The sequence below is a fragment of the Amyelois transitella genome, chromosome 16 (assembly GCF_032362555.1).
Source record: "Amyelois transitella isolate CPQ chromosome 16, ilAmyTran1.1, whole genome shotgun sequence".
Lineage (NCBI taxonomy): Eukaryota > Metazoa > Arthropoda > Insecta > Lepidoptera > Pyralidae > Amyelois > Amyelois transitella.
The window spans coordinates 8,912,330-8,934,771 of NC_083519.1; the positions used below are offsets into that span (position 1 = coordinate 8,912,330).

Genomic DNA, 22,442 nt, shown 5'->3' on the forward strand with positions numbered 1-22,442 from the left:
TACATATTATAATATATACATATAAACTATTGAACTGTAAACTTTGGTTCTTCATTTGCAATCATTTCTTTGCACTCCGTGTAACAAAAGCCGCCAAATCAAACACGTGTTTACTGTATAATGTCATACGGATTTATCCTGGGTCCAATGGATTCTTTTATATCATATTCGCCCTATCTAATCAAACGCTGGATTTTACGCTAGACTGGAATAACGTAAACAGTCATCAGTCCTGAGCAATTAAAAAAGTCCATGGCACTTAAAAAAACTTACTACTTATTGCCCATCACTGTCATAACATCACAACGTATTGCCTGTCATAACTGATAAACCTGTCAAGTCAACTGCAGTTAGACTAGTAGACTATAAATTTATATCTGTGTTTATTTTTGAACCTGCCTGAGCACCCAAAGAAAACCAAACAAACTTGCAAAAAAATCGACCGGCTGTCGATATAGGTTAAAGGGAAAATTCTTATTGCTGTTACATTACTAGTACGCTATATAACTGATTTGTGTTATATATTCGTTTGAATGTACCTAATACTATTTTAATACAATGGTTGTCCCAAGTCCATTCGTCTATTGGGCGCAAACTGAGGACGCAGTTTCATTGAAAATTGACTTGAAAAATGTCGATCAGCCTAATGTGAAAGTTCTCGACAGTAAAGTTATATTTTCCGCGCAAGGCATAGGAGCCAGGGGTCAAAGTCAGTATGAGTTTGCACTAGACCTGTATTCACCAGTTAAACCGGTAAGTGTTGCTTTTGTAAATTCTGTCTTGTTCTGTGCTAATCGTGAACTCGCACGTCTGCTGCAGAGGCAAACATGAATGTTATGATGATATGTTATCAAACATGAAATTGCCTATGAGTAGATGCAGATTCAATAATGGCTTTATTCTTTTGCACTCATTGACACTCTCCATTTCCCTTTTAAGTTGCTTCCGAGGTTTGTGTGTAGCTTATGCATTAAAAACATAATGTAACTGATTAATATTTGCAAATACATAAGGTACTTATAGCAGCTTCTAAATACTATGGGGCAGATTGTATAACTTGTGTCAATGTAGCATACAATGGTGGACAAAATAAGTAAATAAATGTACCCACTCAGATAACAATATCTGACATGTGCAATAGCAATGTAAAAAATAGTTGAACCACTTCATCCCATGGATGTCATAAAAGGCGACTAAGGGATAGGCTTAAAAACTTGAGATTTCTCTCTTATGAGATGAGCTAGCAAACTCACTATTTTAATCTCAATTCTATTCTCTATTAAGCCTAACATCTGAATCTGGCCTATCAGTTTTTCAAGATTGTTAGCTCTGTCTACCCTGCAAGGGATATAGAGGTAATAGTATGAATACTGAATGAATAAAATGTGCAAAGGAACAAATGATTCATCAGCATATATCATTTTAAATAAAGACAGTTTTGTGACACTCATATTCATGAATTTTAATGTTCCTTTGTTTAGCATCTTTGACCCCAACAATAATATACAGTACAGAGAAGTCTTGACGTAAACAGATCTATAAAGAGTAGGAAGGTCAAAACTATACTACTAACTTATTTTGTATAACTACTAGATATTGTCTATGCTGGAGGAACTTCCCTCTTATATGCTGCAGTGCAGTTTGTTACGGCTTCTTCTGCACTGACCGTTTGGAAGCGGCAGTAAACTTAGTTTTAAGTAATTTATTTGACATCAACCAATGTTGTGAAAAAAAAGATGACAATTATTAAGCGATATGAAGTGACCCATAATGATGAATAAAAATTTTGAATATTTATTCAACATTTTACATGGGAAAATTATTTTGGGTGATGATAATATAGAAATGATGAATTTTCCTAAATGTGGGACTCAGTTCCATTGATTTTTTTTTGTCATATGTGCACATGTTATTTATTTTTTATTTCTTTTTATATTTAAGGTAAAATCAACAGGTGACAATTGATAACATTGTCCAAATTTATATAAACTTAACACTATGATGTGGCCTGGAATCCAAAAACTTGCACACAAAGCATTATTATTGTAAACATTAAAATACACAAAATAAAAAAAATAACAAAATCTAGTGTTACCAAAACTATACTAACTACTTAGTTAAATTATTATGTATAAATGTAATTCACATATCAAAAATTTCATATTGTCACACTTAAATTTCAGAATGATGGTGATAATCAGCCGGTGGTGATGAGAGTGTTTGACAACCGCGTGGAGCTGTCGCTACAGAAGTCGAGTGGTGCGTGGTGGCCGCGACTCACTGCGCAGCCGCAGAAGCCGGCCTGGTTGAAGGTAAGCGATTAGAAGATGATTAGAGCAGTTCACATCGAGAACATGATAATTACAGAATGGTGCTGATAATCAGGATGATGGTGATGATCAGAATGATGATGATAATTTATTTATTTATTTAGGGACAGCAACAGTTTACATGATTACATTCTGAAAAATACACTTACAAAATTAAATTCAAGCATGCAACACAATTACTCGTATAGGAGAGCACAACTTTTTTAAAAATTAATTAGCAATTACCCAGTTACAACATGTGAAAAAAAAAGTACAACAAACAAAAAAAAATTATAAAATTTATGTATCATAATCAGAATGATAGTGACAATCAGTCGGCGCGACTAACTGCTCAGCCACAAAAGTCGGCTTGGTTAGAGGTAAGGTACTAAATGGTTAAAAAGCGTCATAATTGTTTTACTGACCCATAGGAGTCCGTTGTAAATAAAATTGTAAAAAAAATCCTGTTAAGTAGTGATGGAAATTCGTGTTTCTATAATAGGGATGTGGACTATTTTTGGGAAAGTGTTTAAAATCATGCATAAGTACCAAATATAACCCAAACTATTTATTATTATTTTTTTATTTTAAGTAATACCTTTAAAATAATTTATTTAAAATTCCATTTTAAATTTCGCGCTAAAACGCGGATACCTGTCAAACGGCCGCTCTGACGTCACGCGTTATAAAATATTGTCGAAGTTGTATGTAATGAATAGTTATTTCATAGTTGTGTGATAATAATACGAATTCAAAATTTTATAAATATTGTGCGGTGCCGCAGTGTAAAAGTACAACTATTAAAACACCTGAAAAACTGTTTATTCACGTTCCACGTACAAAAACGATGCTGAAAAATTGGCTTCAATTAGCCCGTCGGGATCCGGCACTTGTTACACAAAGTAAAATGTATATCTGTGAGGATCATTTTGATGTAAGTTTGATAATATTTGTTGTTACATTTACTTGTATTAAAATAATTTAACTCTTCAAGTTTTCAAAGACGAAAAAATTTCGAATTTTTAGGTTAGAAATAAAGTAAACAATGTTTCGTACTTTCATTATAGTTGCCAATGATATGGAGAATTATCCGGAATATCATTTGATGGGCACAGTATCCCAGATCAGACGGAGACGAACCGAAAACATAACAACTCGACTATTAGCAGTTAAAAGGCAAAGATTGGAATCAATAGCGGATTGTGAAAGAGAAAAAGAACAGACTCATTCTACACAAAGTATTTTCGTGGCTAAGATAATCGGACGGTAATCACGGTAATCATATGATCCAAATATCAACAAACACCATAGTATTTGACAGCGAAAATTCTTGTATTGCAACGCGTGACATCACGCATTTTGATTGGTGTTCATTGTCACGTGACTTGAGGGCGAAATATTTAATTACATTTTATTAAATAAAAAAATAATCCCTTGTTTATTGAGGAAAATATTGTGTTTTTTATTATTTTTACTATAGAAACTACCTTTTCGTGGTAAAATTTTATACTTATTTGAGTACAGTCCACATCCCTATTGAAACACGAATGAAATATAAACTTATTCAATGCCTAGTCCATTGCATACACACAGTTAAAATAACTGTTTAGTATAATTTTATTTATTACATCAATTATGATTAATAGAATAGATGCCGTGCATGCGTTACTTAGTTGCATAATAACTGAACTTGTAAAACACTATGTTAATGAGGTTGAATTACGCGTATATACTCATGAAGTGATATTTGAACATGTGTCTATTATTGAGTTGTAAAATTACATATTACGAAATATTCCTCTCTTTTTCAAATTGTTTTGGTATTAGAAACAAAGAAATTTTGTAATTGTTTTTTGTTTCGGCATATCTCCACTTTATTTATACCTCCGGGCGTTAGTCCTGGTTACATCGCCACCTTTTATGTACTGTATACTGAGATACAAGCTCTGCTCAGTTTAGGCACTAGTCTCACACAATCTTAAATATAATTTGCAACATATTGTTTACTTTGTTAATGTACATATTTATAGATTGTGGAGAAAAATAAAGATTTTATTTTTAAGAGAAACTTGGGTTGCGCCTTTACGGCCATGGTCTAGGATTAGGTGAATCAGGTTTTCACACGAAGCGAACCTAACTCGTATAAGAACGTGCTAACACATTTGTTGACAACTGAATTGTTGCCTAATTGAGCAGGTTTCCTCTCGATGTTTTCACTCACCGTAAGTATTCAAACTAATGTATGTAACATCGAAAATAGCCCTGCAGGTTGCTGAACACAAAAGCCGTAATTAAATTTTCGAGTTTGTCTGTAAATTACCTCTTAAATATATGTTTTTTAGCGGTGTATTATTTGTATTCGAACTTTGAAACTCATTTAGACTACATACTTTTTCAATTACAATTCATTTACTATCGAGACTGTCCGCATGTCTTTAAAAAATTGAGAACCATTTTAAAATAAGTATTTAATTTGCAATGAAAAAATGTGGGTGTATGTAATGGATTAAAATAATCTGTGCTTTAACATTGTGAATATGATAATGTTCTAGATAAATAATAAGTCGAAACATAACATATTGGTAAGACTCTATTTAAGGTATATTTTTAATAATATTATATAAAAGAAAACACTGACTGACTGACATCAAATCAGAAATAAATGGAATTAGCAACTTAAATTAACTGGATTATAAATGCAATTTACGGCTTAACTTTTGTACCAATTTCGATCGAATGTATAAATGTACCTAATTATATATAGCCCCCAATGGATTTCTGATCTTTAAAAAAAAATCTTACTCTTGTACTGTTAAAAGCACATATTTTTCTGTGTGTTTGTATTTTTAAACGAAACAAAGCTTCGCTAGCGCGCTATTTATGCACTCTTAACTAAATTGCAGAAAGCAAAAATATATTTTTTCTGTTCGCTCTGTGAATTAACAAAAGTTGCTTTGTATAATATTTTTGTAATACCTATATAATTTTGAAATTGTCTTTTCTATTGTCTTGTACTGTAAAAGAATAAGTTACGAAGAAAAAAAAATATGTAAGTATAGTATTAATTCTAATATTCCAGATAAACTTCGACCTTTGGAAGTCTGAGGACATGCAGGACAGCGACGAGGAGACGCGCGACATCATGAAGGATTACCCCGGCATGTACGACCAGCTCCACAAGGAGGAGCTGGGTTACAGGAGAGGTTAGCTTTTTCAGTATTACCAGCTGTACTTCTTCTTCTTCTTCTTCTTCTTCTTCTTCTTCAGCCCATATTCATCCACTGCTGGATGTAGGCCTCTAGTAATGCACGCCATTCTCCACGGTTTTGTGCTTTTCTCATCCACCTCCTTCCAGCAATCTTGACCAGATCGTCCGTACGTTTAGCTGTACTTGTGCATACATTAATAGTCACGTCTATATCCCTTACGGGGTAGACAGAGCCAACAGTCTCGAAAAGGTTGGGACTGTGACATATTCAGCTGTGTATGGCTTTATGTTGGAATTGAGATTCAAATAGTGACAGGTTGCTGACCCGTTGTCTACAAGAGGAATTCCAAGTTTATGAGCCTATCCCTTAGTCGCCTTTTACGATATACATGGGAGTGGTTATGGAGTGTTTCTATTCTAAAGTGAAGGAAACCACACAGCACACTATTAATGTACCCTGCAAAGTATTATGGTGTTACGCTTTTTCATGCTTGGTCTGCCCCTTGGTCTGCCTATGACCAGCGCCAATAAAAGAGTGGGTGAGTCAAGTAAAAATATTACATAGAGCGCTTCACCTTTACTTGTATCTTATTATCCAAATTATTTATTTGTTTATTACAGAGGAATTCAGGAAGGTTTACCTAATAGTATACAACCTGTTCCAACCGATTGGCTTTGTCTATTCACTAAGCGTGAAGGCAGTCCTTAAATTATTCTCTATGGTTATTCTAGGATACGACTCTGTCATAAACCTACCTTATCATCGTTTCGCATTCTATTTTTAAAATATATTTTTTTTCTTAATTGCAGAGGAATTCAAGAAGGTTTACCTAATACTTTACAACCATGTTCCAAACCATTGGCTTCGTCTATACACTAAGCGTGTAGGCAGTCCCTAAATTATTCTCTATGGCTACTGGGATACAACTCTGTCATAAACTTACCTTATCATCGTTTCGCATTCTATTTTTAAAATATTTTTTTTCTTAATTGCAGAGGAATTCAAGAAGGTTTACCTAATACTATACAACCTGTTCCAAACTATTGGTTTCGTGTACGTACTAAGCGTAATGTCCGTGCGTTATTCTAAACTCGGATACGACTCTGTCATAGACACGTACGAACATGTCGGCTCGGCGATGAAGTTCTTGCATCTAATGCAGATATTGGAGATTTTGCATCCGATCTTTGGGTATACGAAGGTGAGATTTTTATTTTCAAGTTAGCGACCATTATATTTTAAATTAATTATACCTGCCTGTAGGTATGTATATAATCATATTAATAAAGTTATATAGTAACACAATTTCTCTCTCTTTCTGACTCATTAAAAATCCATAGAAATAAGCTATATCTATTACCTATATTAGAGCATGAAATCCACTCTTGTAAAAAACATATAAGTGATACATGCTTCGAAATTGGTTTCCCAAATATTTTTTGCTGTGAGTAATATTATTTGTGAAGGCCACGGCTCAGCGGTAGTGCGCTTGTCTATGACACATTTCACACAGTAGGTCCCGGGTTCGAATCCCAGCCAAAGCATGATGAGAAACGTACTTTTTGCGTTTGGATCTTGGATATTTAAGATAAGTATTTAATATAGTATTGTTGAGTTAATATCTCTTAACTCAAATCTCGAACTTCAATCTGTGTTATTAGTCCCGTAGATATATTTATATTTTCATTTTGGTCTTATACACTTTGTATTTGTCTTTTTGGATGCCTTAATAGAAATACTACCGTTCAATTCTATCAAATTAAAAAGTCCCATTCCATCTCCAAAATTTTGAATTTTTATTCATTATTATGGAACATACATACATACAAACATAAAATCACGCCTCTTTCCCGGAGGGGTAGGCAGAGACTACCTCTTTCCACTTGCCACGATCTTTGCATATTTCCTTCGCTTCATCTACATTCATAACTCTCTTCATGCAAGCTCGGCGGTTTCGGGTACTTTTGACCTGACCCTTTGCCAGGACGTCCTTAATTTGATCAAGATACGTTCGTCTAGGTCTTCCCACTCCGACCGTTATCTATATAAGTATTTATTATTAAATATAGTATAGTTGAGCTAGTTCGAGCTTACTTCGAGGCTAACTAAATCTGTTTAATTTGTCCAAAATAAAAAAAATAAAAAAAAAACAATATTCGCAGGGCGGTCCGTTCGTCCCGTTCGCACAGCTGATCGGGCGGATATTCGTGCTGTTCGTGATGATAGAGTGCGAGCCTCGGATGCAGGCGAAACCTGTCGTCTTTTATCTGTTCGTGGTGTGGAGCACCATAGAAATTGTCAGGTAACACGAATTAAATGTTTTATTGTGGTACACATTATATTATAGTTCTAAAGTATCTAAATTTTTATATAATAGTATATAATTTTTCTTCATCTTTTATTAGTCTCTGCCTACCCCTCCGGGAAAGGGGCGTGATTTTATATATGTATATGTCTTTGAAACCATGTTTTACGAATATATGACCGGTTTTTTTTTTAAAGAATAACTAACGTGAGATTGTTTTAAACTTTGTGAGCCCATTTAATTCTTTTTCACTTGTCATAATATCATTCATTTATATATATACTATTATATATAATCTAATACATATATTCCATTTACTTTTTGTTGGTGATGGTCATTTCCTTCGAGGTAACTCTGATTAATGAATACTCATTGGATACGGAAAAACATTATTTGTATCACGGTAAGTACCTCATTTTTTTCCTCTTTTCTATACTAATATTATAAAACTAAAGAGTTTGTTTGTTTGTTTGAACGCGCTAATCTCAGGAACTTCTGGATCAAATTGAAAAATTATTTTTGCTTTGAATTGACCATTTATCGAGGAAGGATTTAGGCTATATAACATCACGCTGCAACTATAAGGAGCAAAGAAATAATGGAAAATGTGAAAAAAATAACGGGGAAAATTATTCATTCTTGAGGGCTTCAATGATGCCCATAATAACTATTCCACGCGGACGAAGTCGCGGACACAGCTAGTATTTAATAACTTAGTTTATTAACTCAGGTTAGTTAGTTTGTTACTTCAATCACTCCTTTTTTCTATTGAAGTAAGCGGAGATTATAAATTTTACAATTAATCAATTCAACAATATCAACTTTTTATCAACAACAGTCTCTTCATAAACTGTTTATGATTTTTATGTATTCATGTTACTCTAATGTTTCAGAAAATCGTTTATTATTGTACCTATATAGTATTGAACGAAAGATAAGGAGCTTATATGAAAAAGATAAAACATACGTTAAAAGTGACTTAGTAATTAATTTTTTCTCTTAGTACCTACCTATGATAATGTTTTGTGTAGTAGTCGTTAGTATGTTGTTTATAATATGTCATTTTCTCTGGGGTAATGAAGTAAAATTATGTATGTAATTAATTGCTAAAGAAACAGAAAATGTTCATTATTTTATCCAGCTAACATTTTACCAACTCCTAATTCCAGACATTTGTTCTACTTTACGCAACTTTTAAACAAAGAGTACCCACTTCTGACCTGGATCCGGTACACGGCCTGGATTCCCCTATACCCCATGGGGATCAGTGGAGAAGCTTACGTCATGATAACAAACATACAGCACTTTCAGGAGACGCAGATTTTCAATGTCTCAATGCCTAATGACTGGAATTTCATTTACAATATGCCCACGCATTTAAGGATACATTCATCGATTTTGGTCGGCCCTGGACTTTTGTTCCTGATGACTCACATGTATAAGATGATGAGGAAAAGGCAGAGAACGGAAGCTGCCAAGTTGAAGTGATGATTACGATGGAATGATTAATGGACTGATGAGAATTGTGTAAATGTGTAATGCTGCCCCCGTACTATGGCACGCGCGACGCCGTTTTTATCGCGCGAAAAACTAACGCTGTTTATTAATACGTGAAGTGGTACAGCGATAGCTTATACCGCGATAAAAACGGCGTCGCGCGTGCTATACTACGGCGGCAGGTGACGAAAATTATGTAGGTACAGTCAATTCTTTAAGATAATGAAATATTGGTTAGGAATATATCTTTTTGTTGATATAATTGCAAAATTAATTTATAGCTATGAAAAGCATTAAGCAAAGTGGAATAACTGATGTTATAATGAATTTCTTTTTCGCTATTAACAATAATTATTATAGAACATAATGTGTATTTTTTCAACAAAAAGACGAGTGAAGATAGATTACCATTATTTAAGTTTCTAAAAAAATTTATAAAGAAACATTACCCCAATTTTCATTCAAACCAAAACCATTGGATAACCCTCTGCAGTTGACCGCATTCATACTTTTTCATAAAAGTTAAAAAGATCTGGTATGTACTTAATTTCAGTACGTCTTTTAAGAATTGAGTTATTGTTATTTTTGTTTTGTGCAATTGATTCAAAAGCCATTAATTAAGTTGTACAATTTAATAAAGAATCTCAAAAGTGCCTTTTTATTCCATTACCAATTTCTTGGGAATGTTTGAAGCTAGTTACGTATTCGAATCAATGGAAATAGAAAAAGATTTATATTCATAATAGGATACAAGGTATCGCGGTATATTGATGATAACATAAGTATAATATAGCTTGATCTCTGTGACAGCAGGGTGAAACAAAAAAGATAGAACATTAATGTATGCATTTAACATGAAATTAAGGTACATTTATTTTTATAAGTATAAAGACTGGCGACGATGTAGTATTGCAACAATAAAAATGTAATTAGTGTGAAAAAAAAAGCAATTTACTCCTTATTGGCCTTTTTCCATCCTCCTCTTTCTAATTGTACAACAATTAGAATGAGAAGAAAAATACATAGGAAAACGGTAAACATTTTTGTCTGTTTCTAATTAATTTGAATATATAAAAAAATAATGCGGCGATGGTGTCCGCACCCCATCACGTCTCGTTCCCGGCGGGAGCGGTATGCGGTCTGCTGAAAGCCGCTTTGCGACGATGAATGTAAGAGGAGGAATGAAGGATAAGATTGAGGAAGTATGCCAGATGATGGATGAAAGACGTTTGGATGTGTTGTGCGTGAATGAAACGAAGCGGAAAGGATGCGACGCGACGCAGCACGGCCCTTACACGGCGTATTGGTCTGGAATTTCCAGTACCAGCCGAGGCTGTCAAGGGGTCGGTCTAATTCTTTCTGCACGAATGGCTGAGTGCGTGAATGAGTATGAGTGTGTCAGCCCTCGTCTTCTATGGATTAGGCTGAAAGTTGGAATCACTCGGATCTTCGTTCTAGGTGTTTATGCACCTTGGGATGTGGGTTCGAGGGGTACAACATCAGCAAAAAGCGAAAACGAGGAGTTCTGGAATAGTGTAAGAGAAGTATTGAAAGTTACCAAGCCAAATGAGAAGATTATTATGTTAGGTGATTTTAATGGATGGGTGGGTGTAAAGCGTGATGGATATGAAAAGGTGCTTGGTGCGTTTGGTGACGAAAAGGTGAATGATAATGGAAGAAGTGTATTAGAAATTTGTCTAGAGTGGGATCTTTTTGTGTCGAACTCAATGTTTCAACATAAAGAGATCCACACCTACACAAGAGTGGAAGGTATTTTAAAAAGTATGATAGACTTTGTGATTGTAGATGAAAGATTGAAGAACAAAGTGCTGGATACCCGTGCATATCGCGGTGCTGGCATTGACTCGGACCATTTACTGGTGATATCCCGGATAAGGGGTATCTTCAATCGCTGGCGGCACAGGGTAAGGGAGCAAACCAGCGCTTTGGAAAGAGTAAAAGTAGAAAATTTGCAAGATATGGATGTAGGTAAGAAGTATATTAATAGACTGAAGGATGAATTTGAAGATTTAGATGAAATGAGCGATATTGAAGATGGATGGAAGGAATTTAAAGAAAGAATTGTGAAAGTAGCTGTTGAAGTGTGTGGTGTAAGTAGAAGAAGGAAAGGAAAAAATCACAAAAATGCGTGGATGAGTAAAGATGTGCAAGAATTTGTGCGATTAAAGAAGAAAGCATGGCTGGATTTGTTAGCAGCAAAAGCTAACTTAAGAATGCAAGAGGTTATAGATGAAGATGTGAATGAAGCACGTAAGGAATATAAGAAAATGAAAGATTTGGTTAAGAAAGCTGTGATTAGAAAGAAAGAAGAGTATAAAGAGGATTTTGATAAAAGGCTATCAGAAGACTTTCAGTCAAATCTGAAAGTATTCTGGAAATCCGTAAGGTCAGCCCGAGGAAATACTATAACCAGAGAGCTGACTAGGATCAGATGCCAGGATGGTAGCGTTGTGAAAGGAGAAGAATGTGTACTAAAGATATGGAAGGACTATTTTGAAAGTTTATTTGAAAAAAAGGAAGGAAATAAGAAAGATTTCTGCTATAGCGAAGAAAAAGAGAATGAGATGGAAGGCGAAATTGAAATGTTCGAAATTGTGGAAGCACTTAAGAGTATGAAAGCGGGAAAGGCTGCTGGGTGTGATAGAGTGTCGGTCGAGATGCTTAAAGCAGGAAAAGGCGTAGTAGCTAGTCAGTTGTACTGCCTTTTCAATTTGTGTTGGAGAAGCGGCCGAGTACCAAAAGATTGGTGTAAGGCTGTTATCGTGCCACTTTACAAAGGAAAAGGGTCACAGCTGGACTGCAAAAATTATCGTGGTATAAGCCTGCTTAGCGTCGTCGGCAAATTGTATGCTAAGGTATTGATTAATAGAGTCAGGAATGAAACTGATGACAAAATATGGGATGCTCAAGCGGGATTTCGAAAGGGAATGGGATGTACTGATCAGGTCTTTTCCTTGCGGTGCATAGCCGAAAAGTTTTTGGCCAAGAGTCAAAAAGTCTATTGCACATTCGTAGATCTGGAAAAGGCCTATGACAGAGTTGAGAGGAATGAATTGTGGTCAGCACTTTCTATGCATGGGGTGAGCAGTCTCTTAATACGAGCACTGAAATCCTTATATGAGGATTCGAGTGCTTGTGTCAGGATAAACGGAGCGCACACTGAGTGGTTTAAGATTGAGAAAGGCGTTAGGCAAGGATGTGTTGCGTCACCGTGGCTGTTCAACCTATTTATGGATAGCTGTTTGACAGATTTGAAAGAGTCTAAAAGTGGATTAAGGATGAATGAGTTACTCGTCAAATGTCTGCTCTATGCCGACGATCAGGTTATACTGGCGTCATCAGCGGAGGAGTTACAGGAGATGGTAAACTGTATGCATGAAACTTTAAAAGAGAAAGGAATGAAAGTGAACGTAAGTAAAACTAAAACACTGGTTTTTGAAATGGAGAAAGAAATGACAGCATGTAATATTTTGATTGGAGGAGAAAAAGTGGAGCAAGTGAAAGAGTTTGTATATCTAGGATCAAAGTTTACATCAGATGGCAAGTATGATAGTGATATTGAAAGGAGAGTGAACGCGGGGAACATGGTGAATGGAGCTTTGCATGCCTTTATGAGCAGTCAGAAACTATCCAAAAAGGCTCGACTGGCTGTGCACAGGGGCGTGTTGGTCCCGACATTAATGTATGGGAGTGAAAGTTGGGTATGGCAAAAGAAGCATGAAAGCAGAATAAATGCAGTGGAAATGAGAGCGTTAAGGAGTATGATGGGTGTGAAATTGAGTGACAGGATAAGGAACAGCGTGATAAGGGAATGTTGTGATGTGAAAGAAGATGTAGTTACAGGAATAGAAAAGGGTATGTTAAGATGGTTCGGTCATGTGGAGAGGATGAATGAAAGCAGGTTGACTAAGCAGATATACAAGGAGAGTGTGGAGGGAAAGGTCGGAGTGGGAAGACCTAGACGAACGTATCTTGATCAAATTAAGGACGTCCTGGTAAAGGGTCGGGTCAAAAGTACCCGAAACCGCCGAGCTTGTATGAAGAGAGTTATGAATGTGGACGAAGCGAAAGAAGTATGCAGAGATCGTGGCAAGTGGAAAGAGGTAGTCTCTGCCTACCCCTCCGGGAAAGAGGCGTGATTTTATGTATGTATGTATGTATGTATAAAAAAATAAAGAAATTAGAGGTCATTTTTTCAATCAGTCAGTTTTCCAAACCCTCCTTATTCACGCAAGTAAACAAGGCGGATGTCTTATCAGCTTTTCTTTCTATAATTTCGAATAATCAATGAGATAGACAGAGATGTTAGATGAGACATGCTTCGTCAAGCTCGTGAATAAACCCCCATATTATATTTTCATGATAAACGCTTACGATGAAGATGTCGCTACTTTGACTAGTATTGCCACTTATAAAATTGTTGGAGATCAGTTTATCTTGTATTTACTAAATACGAGTAGGTAGTGTATGTATGTACCTTTGTAGAGTGCATGCACAATTCCATCAATTATAGTGTATTTATCCAACAAATATCAAAAATAAGCTTTTCATCACTGGTAACACCAGATTATTGTTCTGGCAACACAAGGATATTATTCCGGTGTTGCCAGTAATATAAAAAGCTTTCCAACAACGACCTCGAAACAACGGAACATCTCTTTTGTTTTATTTATTCATTCATAGCTAAATATGATACAAAACTGATACTATTGTACTCGTAGTACTAACGTCGTAACATGATGTAATGACGTAAATCTGCTAATTCAAATTACATGTACCTAATGCTATGTTCATGTTTTTTAATGGTAGTCGTCGCAAATCCTACTAATATTATAAATGCGAAAGTTTGTGAGTATGTCAGTATGGATTTTTGTTACTCTTTCACGCAAAAACTACTAAACCGATAACGATGAAATGTAGGTAGCTGAAGACTCTGAAGAATAACATATAGGCTTCTTTTTATACCGGAGTTCCCGCGGAATTGATTGTTAAGTTATGATAGGGTTTTCACGCGGACGAAGTCGTGGGCGGCCTCTAGTAATTCATGTACATAATAATAAAATAATAACTTACCGACGTTTGTACTTGAAAAATATTAAACGCAAATTTACTCCAATATCGTCTCTATTACCACGTCATAGAGTTCTTTGCAGTAACTTCATATTCTGTACAATATTGTTTTTTAATAAAACTCCCTTCGGATAGGTAATTGCAGCCTTAATGCCTTTTCTGGTGATGAGTACATTAATAAAATAACGCCTCTTTTCAATAGGTGTAGGCAGAGACTTTTCATTTGCCACGATTCCTGCACATTTCTTTCGCATCATCCACATTCATAACTCCTCTCATCATTCATAATAATAATCTTATTCAAATTTTCTTCCAGATACCCATACTATATATCGCAACTATACAAGAAAGAGATCTACTTGCTGACTTGGCTGCGTTACACTCTGTGGATCCCTTTGTACCCCCTGGGAATTCTGTGCGAATCTGTCATCATACTACGTAACATACCATACTTCGAGGAAACCTCCCGATTCACCATATCCTTGCCTAACGCCTGGAACTTCACATTCCATCTACCCACATATATGAGAATCCACCTTTTGTTCCTGACAATGCCGGGAATTTACTTGGTCATGAGCCACATGTACAAATTGAGAGTGAAGAAGTTGAAACCAAAGATTGTTATAAGGAAGTCAAAATAACTGTTGTGTTTAAGTTAGTAAGGATTGTCTACTAAACTGGGCTGAGTATATAACAAAATTTTTATAGGTTTCAACTCGTAAATTCTGTCTTGTTGAATGAAGTTCCGACCTAAAATTATACCAACGATCTAATGCGGTAGATGGTTACAAATGACTCATGGAAAAAAGATTTAAAGTGACTGACGCTAGCCTAATGCTTAAAAGAAGAATCCCAAGTTTACAAATTGCGCGGGAAGATTGAGGTTGATAGGTTAGGTTAGCTGCCCCAAGTCAATATAGCTGTCAGGATTCATTGCTAATATAAAATAAACTAATTAAATAAACTTAACTATTGTACAGTTGCATTTGGCCTATCAGTCTTTTCAAGATTGTCGGTTCTGTCTGTCCCGCAAAGGATATAGACGTGTATATATGTATGTAAGTATGTATTATTGTAAAAAAAAGCGTAGTAAAAAGATAATTGATATTGACATAATGTAATAAACGCATTACCAAAGTTGTTAAAACTAAATTTCTGTAAATCAAGAACATACAGACCTCAACCCCGCAAGGGATATAGACGTGACTATATGTATGTATGCAAGAATATACCAAATATTTTGACAAAAGATTTGAGAGGCTCACGCTTTTTTTTGTAAATATGTTACTGCATGCTTTTAAATGACTACTCGTACATATACACAGTAAATATACACAGTCCGGTTTAGCAGGAATTAATGTATAGATAGGTACCTAACCTATAAAAAGTTTTTAGTGTTTTTTTTTTCGGCAAATTATTGAAAAGGCAAATTGGTTGCGGGATAGTTATGGTATTGATGTCCTTATGTCCATGACACTGATAATAATTAAATTACTGTCCTTAAAAATGTTTTTGTGATAAAAATTTACGAAACCAGTGAATATCACCTCTTGTAACACATAAACCATGTATTTCTTAATTTATCATGCTGGTTTGTAAAATGACTTTAAATTTACCAATTTTATTAAGAAATTCCAAAAAAAAAAGATGATGGATATTTGATATATTTGTCAAGGCAAAATTATACCAACATTGACATAATAGGTTTGTTTGGCTCGGCTATTATTTTCATAGTAACTTAACTATTATATTTAAGGTTTTACTATTGAGTCTGATTGACCATTTCTTTTTGTAAACGGGATTAGTGGTGCAAGAAGCTATCGTTAATTTATTTTTAAGATTGTATTGAGAGGCTCAAAAATAATAAGTACAGTCAACAGTATATAATCCTACCCAAATTTACTGCAAATACGCTTCTATTACCGCGTCAGAGTTCCATGCAGGTAAGTTAATATGCGGTTGACTGTATATTCGTTGTTTTTTTCGTGTGCATTTTTTTATATTTTTGTGCATATTTTCTTTTTTTGAGACTAAATCTTTGTTCAACTTTTACCAAATATTCATATCATTTTGATATTAAAACACTTGAGCGATTTTTGAATTTGGTTCACCCATGTTTTGGTAAAATTACACATACTAATCGAATCGTATTTATGTAGAAAAATTGTGATATAATTTAATTTTTGTTATCGGCACTGAAGCAGGACTACAAAATTACTCATTTATTCTGTGGTGGAAAGTAATTCAGAAATAAAGAACTTACAATACCCTTGTTGTTTTACTAAACAAATCCACAAAACTCCATAATAAAAAAAATTGAAAATAATATACTTATTATAGATTTAAATTCAACTCTAATCAAATAAATTTCTACTGTTTAGTGAAAAAAGATGTACTACATTTACATACATACTGCTGTTTACTCCTGCAAAAAGCTTGACTGTATATATCTTTTTGTTGAAATAATTGCAAAATTAATTTATAGCTATGAAAAGCATTAAGCAAACTGGAATAACTGATGTTATGATGAATTTCTTTTTCGCTATTAACAATAATTATTATAGAACATAATGTGTATTTTTTCAACAAAGAGACGAGTGAAGATAGTTTACTACATTCATACTTTTTCATAAGTTGAGATAAAAAAATCTGATATGTACTTAATTTCAGTAGGTACGTCTTTTAAGTTTTAAAGACTGTTTAAAAAATGTGTGTATAATAAAATAAAAATTATTTATTTCCTATTATTACTAGAACCATAGTAGAGCCAAATACAGGTCTCAGATCTCAGAAGAGCTTTTATGATAGAAAAAATACTATTGTAATTTTCGGTACAACTGTTTATTCATTAGAATGGATATTTAAGGTATCCAATTAAAACGAAAAATAATAAATGTAATTGTATATTTTTATTAACTACATAAATAAGCGGGATACAACATTCTAACACCTCAAGTGACAGCAGAAATATCTTGAATACACTAGAAACTGAATTTCGCTATTAGCCCTGACACCCTGACCTTTTAATAATTTTTTCTTCTGACTACCCACAATTTTAGGTACAGGTTTATTTTAAAAAAAATATGCCTGATTTCTTGCATTTTTGCAGTTCAATAGCTTTCATTCCAGCTGTATAGAATGATGGGTAGTTAATAACAGGCACATATCACATGAGTCTTCCAGAGGGTAATCAGGATACAAAAAGAGTAATTTAAGACCACATCTTAATATCAGTCCTCTTGAACCACTCTTTGGGGTCGCTGTGAGCGTAGTACTCATGGAAGATGGGTTCCACCAGCTTATCTCTGGGGACCAGCTTGTAAACAGGTTCTCCATACCAGGTGCCCACCTGAAAGCAACATTACATATACATATGGTCACGTCTATATCCCTTGTTGGGTAGACAGAGCCAACAGTGGTTCAATGATAGAATTGAGATTCAAATAGTGACAGGTTGCTAGCCCATCGCCTAAAAAAAGAATCCCAAGTTTGTAAGCCTATTCCTTAGTCGCCTTTTACGACATCCATAAAGAGATGGAGTGGTCCTATTCTTTTTTGAACTGGTGCCGGGGACCACACGGCACGCAAAAGCAACATTAAATATTTATTCTATTGCAGAAATATTATTTTATATAATTGTTGTGACAGATGCTTGTCAAAGTTGGTATGTTACCTCCCATCCGGGAACATCCCGCATGAGTTCAGCCTCGGCATCTCTGTTCCTGCGGAGTTGCTTCAGGTATTCCCGATCTCTCTCGGCCAGGAGCATCGGGTATATAGCCATCTTGGCCGACCGCATCTCAATCTCATCGCGCTTGATTTGCTTATAGTTCAAACTGTATAAGTACAGACTGCCAAAGGTCATGCCAAGGTAGCCCGCAAACATAAAATATCCTGGAAAAAGAGATATTGAAAATTATAACATATTTTTATACCATAGGCATTTTAAGGCATGACGATTTACCACAGCATTTTATGATTATAATTACGCACTATGGCTAATAAAAAAAGCTTGAAAATAAGAACTATATATTCTTACCATCAGGAATTTATAAACAAAAGTGCAACCTAACCTTTATGGTTACATAATTAGACGTGAATTTATCGAGACCGACAATATACTTACCACTAAAGTATTTTTTTGCGGGTATTCTTTTGTAAGGAATTGGTGCATAGCCCCCCGGAGGGGGCAAGTCTTGGGTTCGCGCGACCTGGCAAACACCAGACATTTTCTCTATTTTTCGGATCTGATTGATTGACTGACACAAGATTATTTTTATATTTTGTCAATAATATTTTGACATTGACATTTTGCGTTTTGTTACATCTTTCGTTTAAGTTGAAACAAGATGTTTTTCGTTTCCATATCAACAACAAAATTGTTGTAACAACCGTTGTATAAGTAAATCAAGGTCCATGACCTGCTTTTACTATTTAGGGAAAGTTCACAAACTATTTTTATAAAAGTAAAATGGAATCCGACAAGATCGATGAAGAAGCCCAAGCAGATATACCAGAGCCTGACGATGAAGAAGAAACTCTCAAGATCCGACCATTGGAGCGAATCAAACTTCACCCAAAAGTTCCCGTAGAGCCCTCTGCATACGGTAAAGGGAAGAACTTCAGCAGACCTTGGATACTACAAGATGGCCGCGGGATTCCTGGACAAGGAAGTGAAATGCGGGACCAATACAAGATTCCTAAAAAGGCAAAACATGGCGAAGGTCCACAGAAACGTTCTAATGACTATTTATAGACCAATTATTTTTTATATACCATTTTTTGAACTCTGACTGAATGAATTCACAGGTATTCGCAAGCGCATGCTGACAAACTTCTTCTGGGAACAAATGCTGAACGAGGTGATGGAGGAGCTGGCTACTACCAAGCCGGAGGTAGACTACTGCACTGAACAGAAGGCTAACTACGTGAAGGAGAACTTCCAGCCACGAGACCTGGCTGTGACTGCTGATAAAAACGTATCTACCATATACTACCCTACCTACTTACACACCATTTTCCAACCACACGGTACCTAAAATAAAAGGCCTTCTCTTTCCAGTTGCATCTGAAATATCCTCTTTACGGTACGGGGTCCAGTGCCATCACATACTACAGTCAGACTATCCAAAAGATTGGTCCTGTAAGTATATTTCAATTTACTTAGTAAATACCAAAATAATAAACTCTTCACTTTATTCCAACTCACGCCATTTACAAATGGCTTTTAGTTAAATCTGGATGCGGAATGGATTATATAGAAATCCATTCCTAAATCTGATCTTAAAAGGACTCATTTTTAAGCGACTTTTTATCTTTTATAAAAAAAGTCTGTTTATCCACTAATTTAAGATTTTATCGGCAGGGTGAAATATTGGAGAAGTTCCGTAGATGTCAATACTTCACTAAACCGATGGAAGAAAGAATGGACGATGGTTGGGTTTTATAAAAAATATCTTTTATCTTATTTAGTGATTGTCGTAAAATAAAATTTCATTTTCAATAAATAAACTTTTATTACGGAATATGAAATAATACATTATTATATTAACCACATAGTCTGAAGGTCAAAGGCGCTCCGGACTCCTCTCCAGAGAAGTGGATTTAACTGGGACTCAAGCCAGGAGGAAAATGCAAGTCTGTAGCATTGTAAGAATAGGTACAAAAAAATTAAAAATTCAAAATTTTTTATTCATTATTATAGGATATTATTATATCGCTTAATAATTGTCGTATGGTTTAACAACTCGGTTGACGTCAAATGAATTACTTAAAAACTAAGTTTACTGCCGCTTCCAAGGCGTCAGTGCAGAAGAAGCGGTAACAAACTGCACTGCAGCATTTTCTTCAACACGTTTCTTCACGGGTACCTAGGTGAGATAGGTATTCTGTGGGGGTAGATCGGCGTGGTGCTAATCTACCAGCAAGATTATTCAGACTGACTCCCCTGCGGATGCCATAACTCATCAGTTCTAACCATAAAGAGCTATAATTACACGTAACGTGACGTCACAAGTCAAATTAAAACAGCAAATCGTCGTCGTCCCAGTTGTGGGGGTAGCAGAACGGTTGGTAATCGCCGGCTGAATCCGCGCTGGTGGACTGGGCTTCGAGACGGGCCAGCATGATGGTGGCCGGGCAAAGAGACGTCTTTCGCGATGATGATGCTGGAACAATATTAATTGAGGTGATGCTTTCCGTGGAGTCTACTCAGGTTAACTTGGAAAGAAGGTAGATGGACACTTACCGAAAATCCTTTATCGATTTGGTTAAACTTTAGTATTTAAGTATATACCTAAAGTTAGATAATTTTATTAGCCACCGTGCCGGGAGTGTGCACATGCTGTTGGCACCGTGTGGTTTTGGTGGGTTCGAAACCATGATAAACATCCGGCTTCCAGTCGGCAACAATCCGGGTAACAAATAAATCTATTAAGTGTAAAGGGGCTAAAACAGCCTACATGCATAGAAAATTCCGTCTAGATATTTAATATTTTTACAGTTTGCTGCACGTTCCTCGATAATCCTGAGTGAATCCTTGATGAAATAGCTTGTCTTCTCATTGGATTGTAACGATGCCACAGAAATACTTACCCACATAACGTAAAAATACTTAACCTGGATTTAAAACAGACCTGTGGAATCCCCAGATTCGCCTGTGTCCCGTTCCATTTGGCGCCGGAGTTTATTCAGGTATTGCGAGCGATTTTTCTTCGCTTTCACCATCTTCAGACGATGGAACTCTTCTCTCTCCTGAAGCATAAATAGTTAATTATAGATCTATAATTAATATATATATCTTGTAGTATCCAAGGTCTGCTGAAGTTCTTCTCTTTATTGCACCATAGTAAAACATCATATGTTTCCCTCAAAATTTAACTCTGCCACTGCCTAAGAACACTTTAGCTACCTATGTTGCGGAATAGGAAAGATTTTTCTGCAATTCGAAACCACTAGTCTAATCGGATGATTTTGTGCATCGTAACTTACCCTTTCATCCATTTCCACTCTGATATAACTCTCAGTGTTGCGTAACTTCGGCATAATAACCTTCTCTATGCCATTAAGCTTTCTGAAAATAAATCACGTTTATATATTTTTTAATAGGAGGAATTTTTGTTTTTGCAGATTGTAAGATATATACTTTCGTACATGGTAGGTACTTACATTCACATTCGATTTCAACCACGGCAATGTCCTGGTTAGAGAAAACTATAAAAAACTAAAGGCATCGCTTACCTAAGCGTAGATCTAAGGGACTCATCAAGCAGAATGCAAGTATTCCTCAAAGATGCAAACTTGACAAGGATCTTCAGGACTTGTCTAAAAGCTTTCTTGGCCTCGGCGGTGCGGTGACCTCCCGAAGCCAGGCCGGAGTACCTCGACGCGTCACTGAGAGTCAAATCCTCGACCGGGTAGAGAGAGACTGTTGACACCCCGGATATGTTTTCTGGGACGCGCTTGACGCGAAGATTAGCCTGGGACCATTAGGGAGAACTTATTTTGTGGAAGGTCAGATCATTTCTTTCTCATAAAAATGATGCGTTTTTTTTGTGTAAAAATCTACGGATTCTTCATAATGTACCTACTGCAATAAGCCCGTTTACATACCTGCCCTACATTCTCCAGCACCATAGCATTCGAGTCTCCATTGGTAAACTTCACAGCGGCTAGAGTCATAAAAGCTTCCTTCAGTGCATGGCCTATTAGGACCTGCGTTTTGACCATTTCGGAGGCAGCTTGCCGCCCTCGGATTCTTAGGGCTTCTGCCTTCCGCTTCAGGAGTTGGTACCCCCTGGTCACGTGCTCTTGACGGCGTTTGATCTCTCCCAACATAAAAAGGGAAGCGTTCACGGGATAGCGGTTTTCAGCATTCATTTTTGATGATTTGATTATGTTAATTTCTAGATGAGATTATTTGTATTGTGTCAGTCACTTTGATAGACGTAGATCAATGAAATAAATGGAACCTCAGAATAAAATGAAAGAGAAAGTTAAACTAGGATCTAAAGCTTTCAATCTTAATAGTAT

General features: G+C 35.7%; 4 protein-coding genes across 5 annotated transcripts; 2 read left to right on the forward strand and 2 right to left on the reverse strand.

Moving 5' to 3' along the window:
- The first annotated feature begins 344 nt into the window (after positions 1-344).
- Positions 345-16,680, forward strand: LOC106139382 (very-long-chain (3R)-3-hydroxyacyl-CoA dehydratase). 2 transcript variants are annotated; one of them, XM_060948473.1, is made up of 6 exons: positions 345-753; positions 2,184-2,312; positions 5,389-5,512; positions 6,514-6,719; positions 7,681-7,820; positions 8,993-9,990. In XM_060948473.1, the coding sequence occupies exons 1-6, from the start codon at positions 559-561 to the stop codon at positions 9,309-9,311; spliced, it is 1,113 nt and encodes a 370-aa protein (XP_060804456.1). In that variant the 5' UTR covers positions 345-558; the 3' UTR covers positions 9,312-9,990. The 2 variants fall into 2 exon arrangements, with proteins under 2 accessions (XP_060804456.1, XP_060804455.1); XM_060948472.1 differs by lacking the exon at positions 8,993-9,990 and adding an exon at positions 14,728-16,680 and having other exon boundaries at positions 346-753.
- A 618-nt stretch (positions 16,681-17,298) lies between these two features.
- On the reverse strand, positions 17,299-18,701 carry LOC106140500 (NADH dehydrogenase [ubiquinone] 1 alpha subcomplex subunit 13). Its single transcript, XM_060948476.1, has 3 exons — positions 18,538-18,701; positions 18,085-18,305; positions 17,299-17,760 (listed from the first exon to the last, which is right to left on the reverse strand). Exons 1-3 carry the CDS (start codon positions 18,638-18,640, stop codon positions 17,623-17,625), a joined length of 462 nt encoding a protein of 153 aa, XP_060804459.1. The 5' UTR covers positions 18,641-18,701; the 3' UTR covers positions 17,299-17,622.
- Positions 18,702-18,794: 93 nt separating this feature from the next.
- On the forward strand, positions 18,795-19,891 carry LOC106140501 (uncharacterized). The gene is made up of 4 exons (XM_013342098.2): positions 18,795-19,135; positions 19,221-19,390; positions 19,474-19,554; positions 19,777-19,891. Exons 1-4 carry the CDS (start codon positions 18,883-18,885, stop codon positions 19,858-19,860), a joined length of 588 nt encoding a protein of 195 aa, XP_013197552.2. The 5' UTR covers positions 18,795-18,882; the 3' UTR covers positions 19,861-19,891.
- Positions 19,892-20,432: 541 nt separating this feature from the next.
- Positions 20,433-22,307, reverse strand: LOC106140497 (V-type proton ATPase subunit D-like). Its single transcript, XM_060948682.1, has 5 exons — positions 22,023-22,307; positions 21,651-21,889; positions 21,402-21,483; positions 21,043-21,164; positions 20,433-20,604 (listed from the first exon to the last, which is right to left on the reverse strand). The coding sequence occupies exons 1-5, from the start codon at positions 22,287-22,289 to the stop codon at positions 20,433-20,435; spliced, it is 882 nt and encodes a 293-aa protein (XP_060804665.1). The 5' UTR covers positions 22,290-22,307.
- Between the last annotated feature and the right edge of the window lie 135 nt (positions 22,308-22,442).

Excerpts from the sequence above, each read along its gene's own strand:
- LOC106140500 (XM_060948476.1), bottom strand. The coding sequence starts at position 18,640 with ATGTCTGGTGTTTGCCAGGTCGCGCGAACCCAAGACTTGCCCCCTCCG. Across the intron at positions 18,306-18,537 it reads CGCAAAAAAATACTTTAGTG|GATATTTTATGTTTGCGGGC; the intron begins GTAAGTATATTG and ends CTCTTTTTCCAG. Across the intron at positions 17,761-18,084 it reads GGGATGTTCCCGGATGGGAG|GTGGGCACCTGGTATGGAGA; the intron begins GTAACATACCAA and ends TGTTGCTTTCAG.
- LOC106140501 (XM_013342098.2), top strand. The coding sequence starts at position 18,883 with ATGGAATCCGACAAGATCGATGAAGAAGCCCAAGCAGATATACCAGAG. Across the intron at positions 19,136-19,220 it reads AAAGGCAAAACATGGCGAAG|GTATTCGCAAGCGCATGCTG; the intron begins GTCCACAGAAAC and ends ATGAATTCACAG. Across the intron at positions 19,391-19,473 it reads CTGTGACTGCTGATAAAAAC|TTGCATCTGAAATATCCTCT; the intron begins GTATCTACCATA and ends TTCTCTTTCCAG.
- LOC106140497 (XM_060948682.1), bottom strand. The coding sequence starts at position 22,289 with ATGAATGCTGAAAACCGCTATCCCGTGAACGCTTCCCTTTTTATGTTG. Across the intron at positions 21,890-22,022 it reads TGCTGGAGAATGTAGGGCAG|GCTAATCTTCGCGTCAAGCG; the intron begins GTATGTAAACGG and ends TAATGGTCCCAG. Across the intron at positions 21,165-21,401 it reads GAGTGGAAATGGATGAAAGG|GAGAGAGAAGAGTTCCATCG; the intron begins GTAAGTTACGAT and ends TTTATGCTTCAG.
- LOC106139382 (XM_060948472.1), top strand. The coding sequence starts at position 559 with ATGGTTGTCCCAAGTCCATTCGTCTATTGGGCGCAAACTGAGGACGCA. Across the intron at positions 5,513-6,513 it reads GGAGCTGGGTTACAGGAGAG|AGGAATTCAAGAAGGTTTAC; the intron begins GTTAGCTTTTTC and ends TCTTAATTGCAG. Across the intron at positions 6,720-7,680 it reads CGATCTTTGGGTATACGAAG|GGCGGTCCGTTCGTCCCGTT; the intron begins GTGAGATTTTTA and ends CAATATTCGCAG.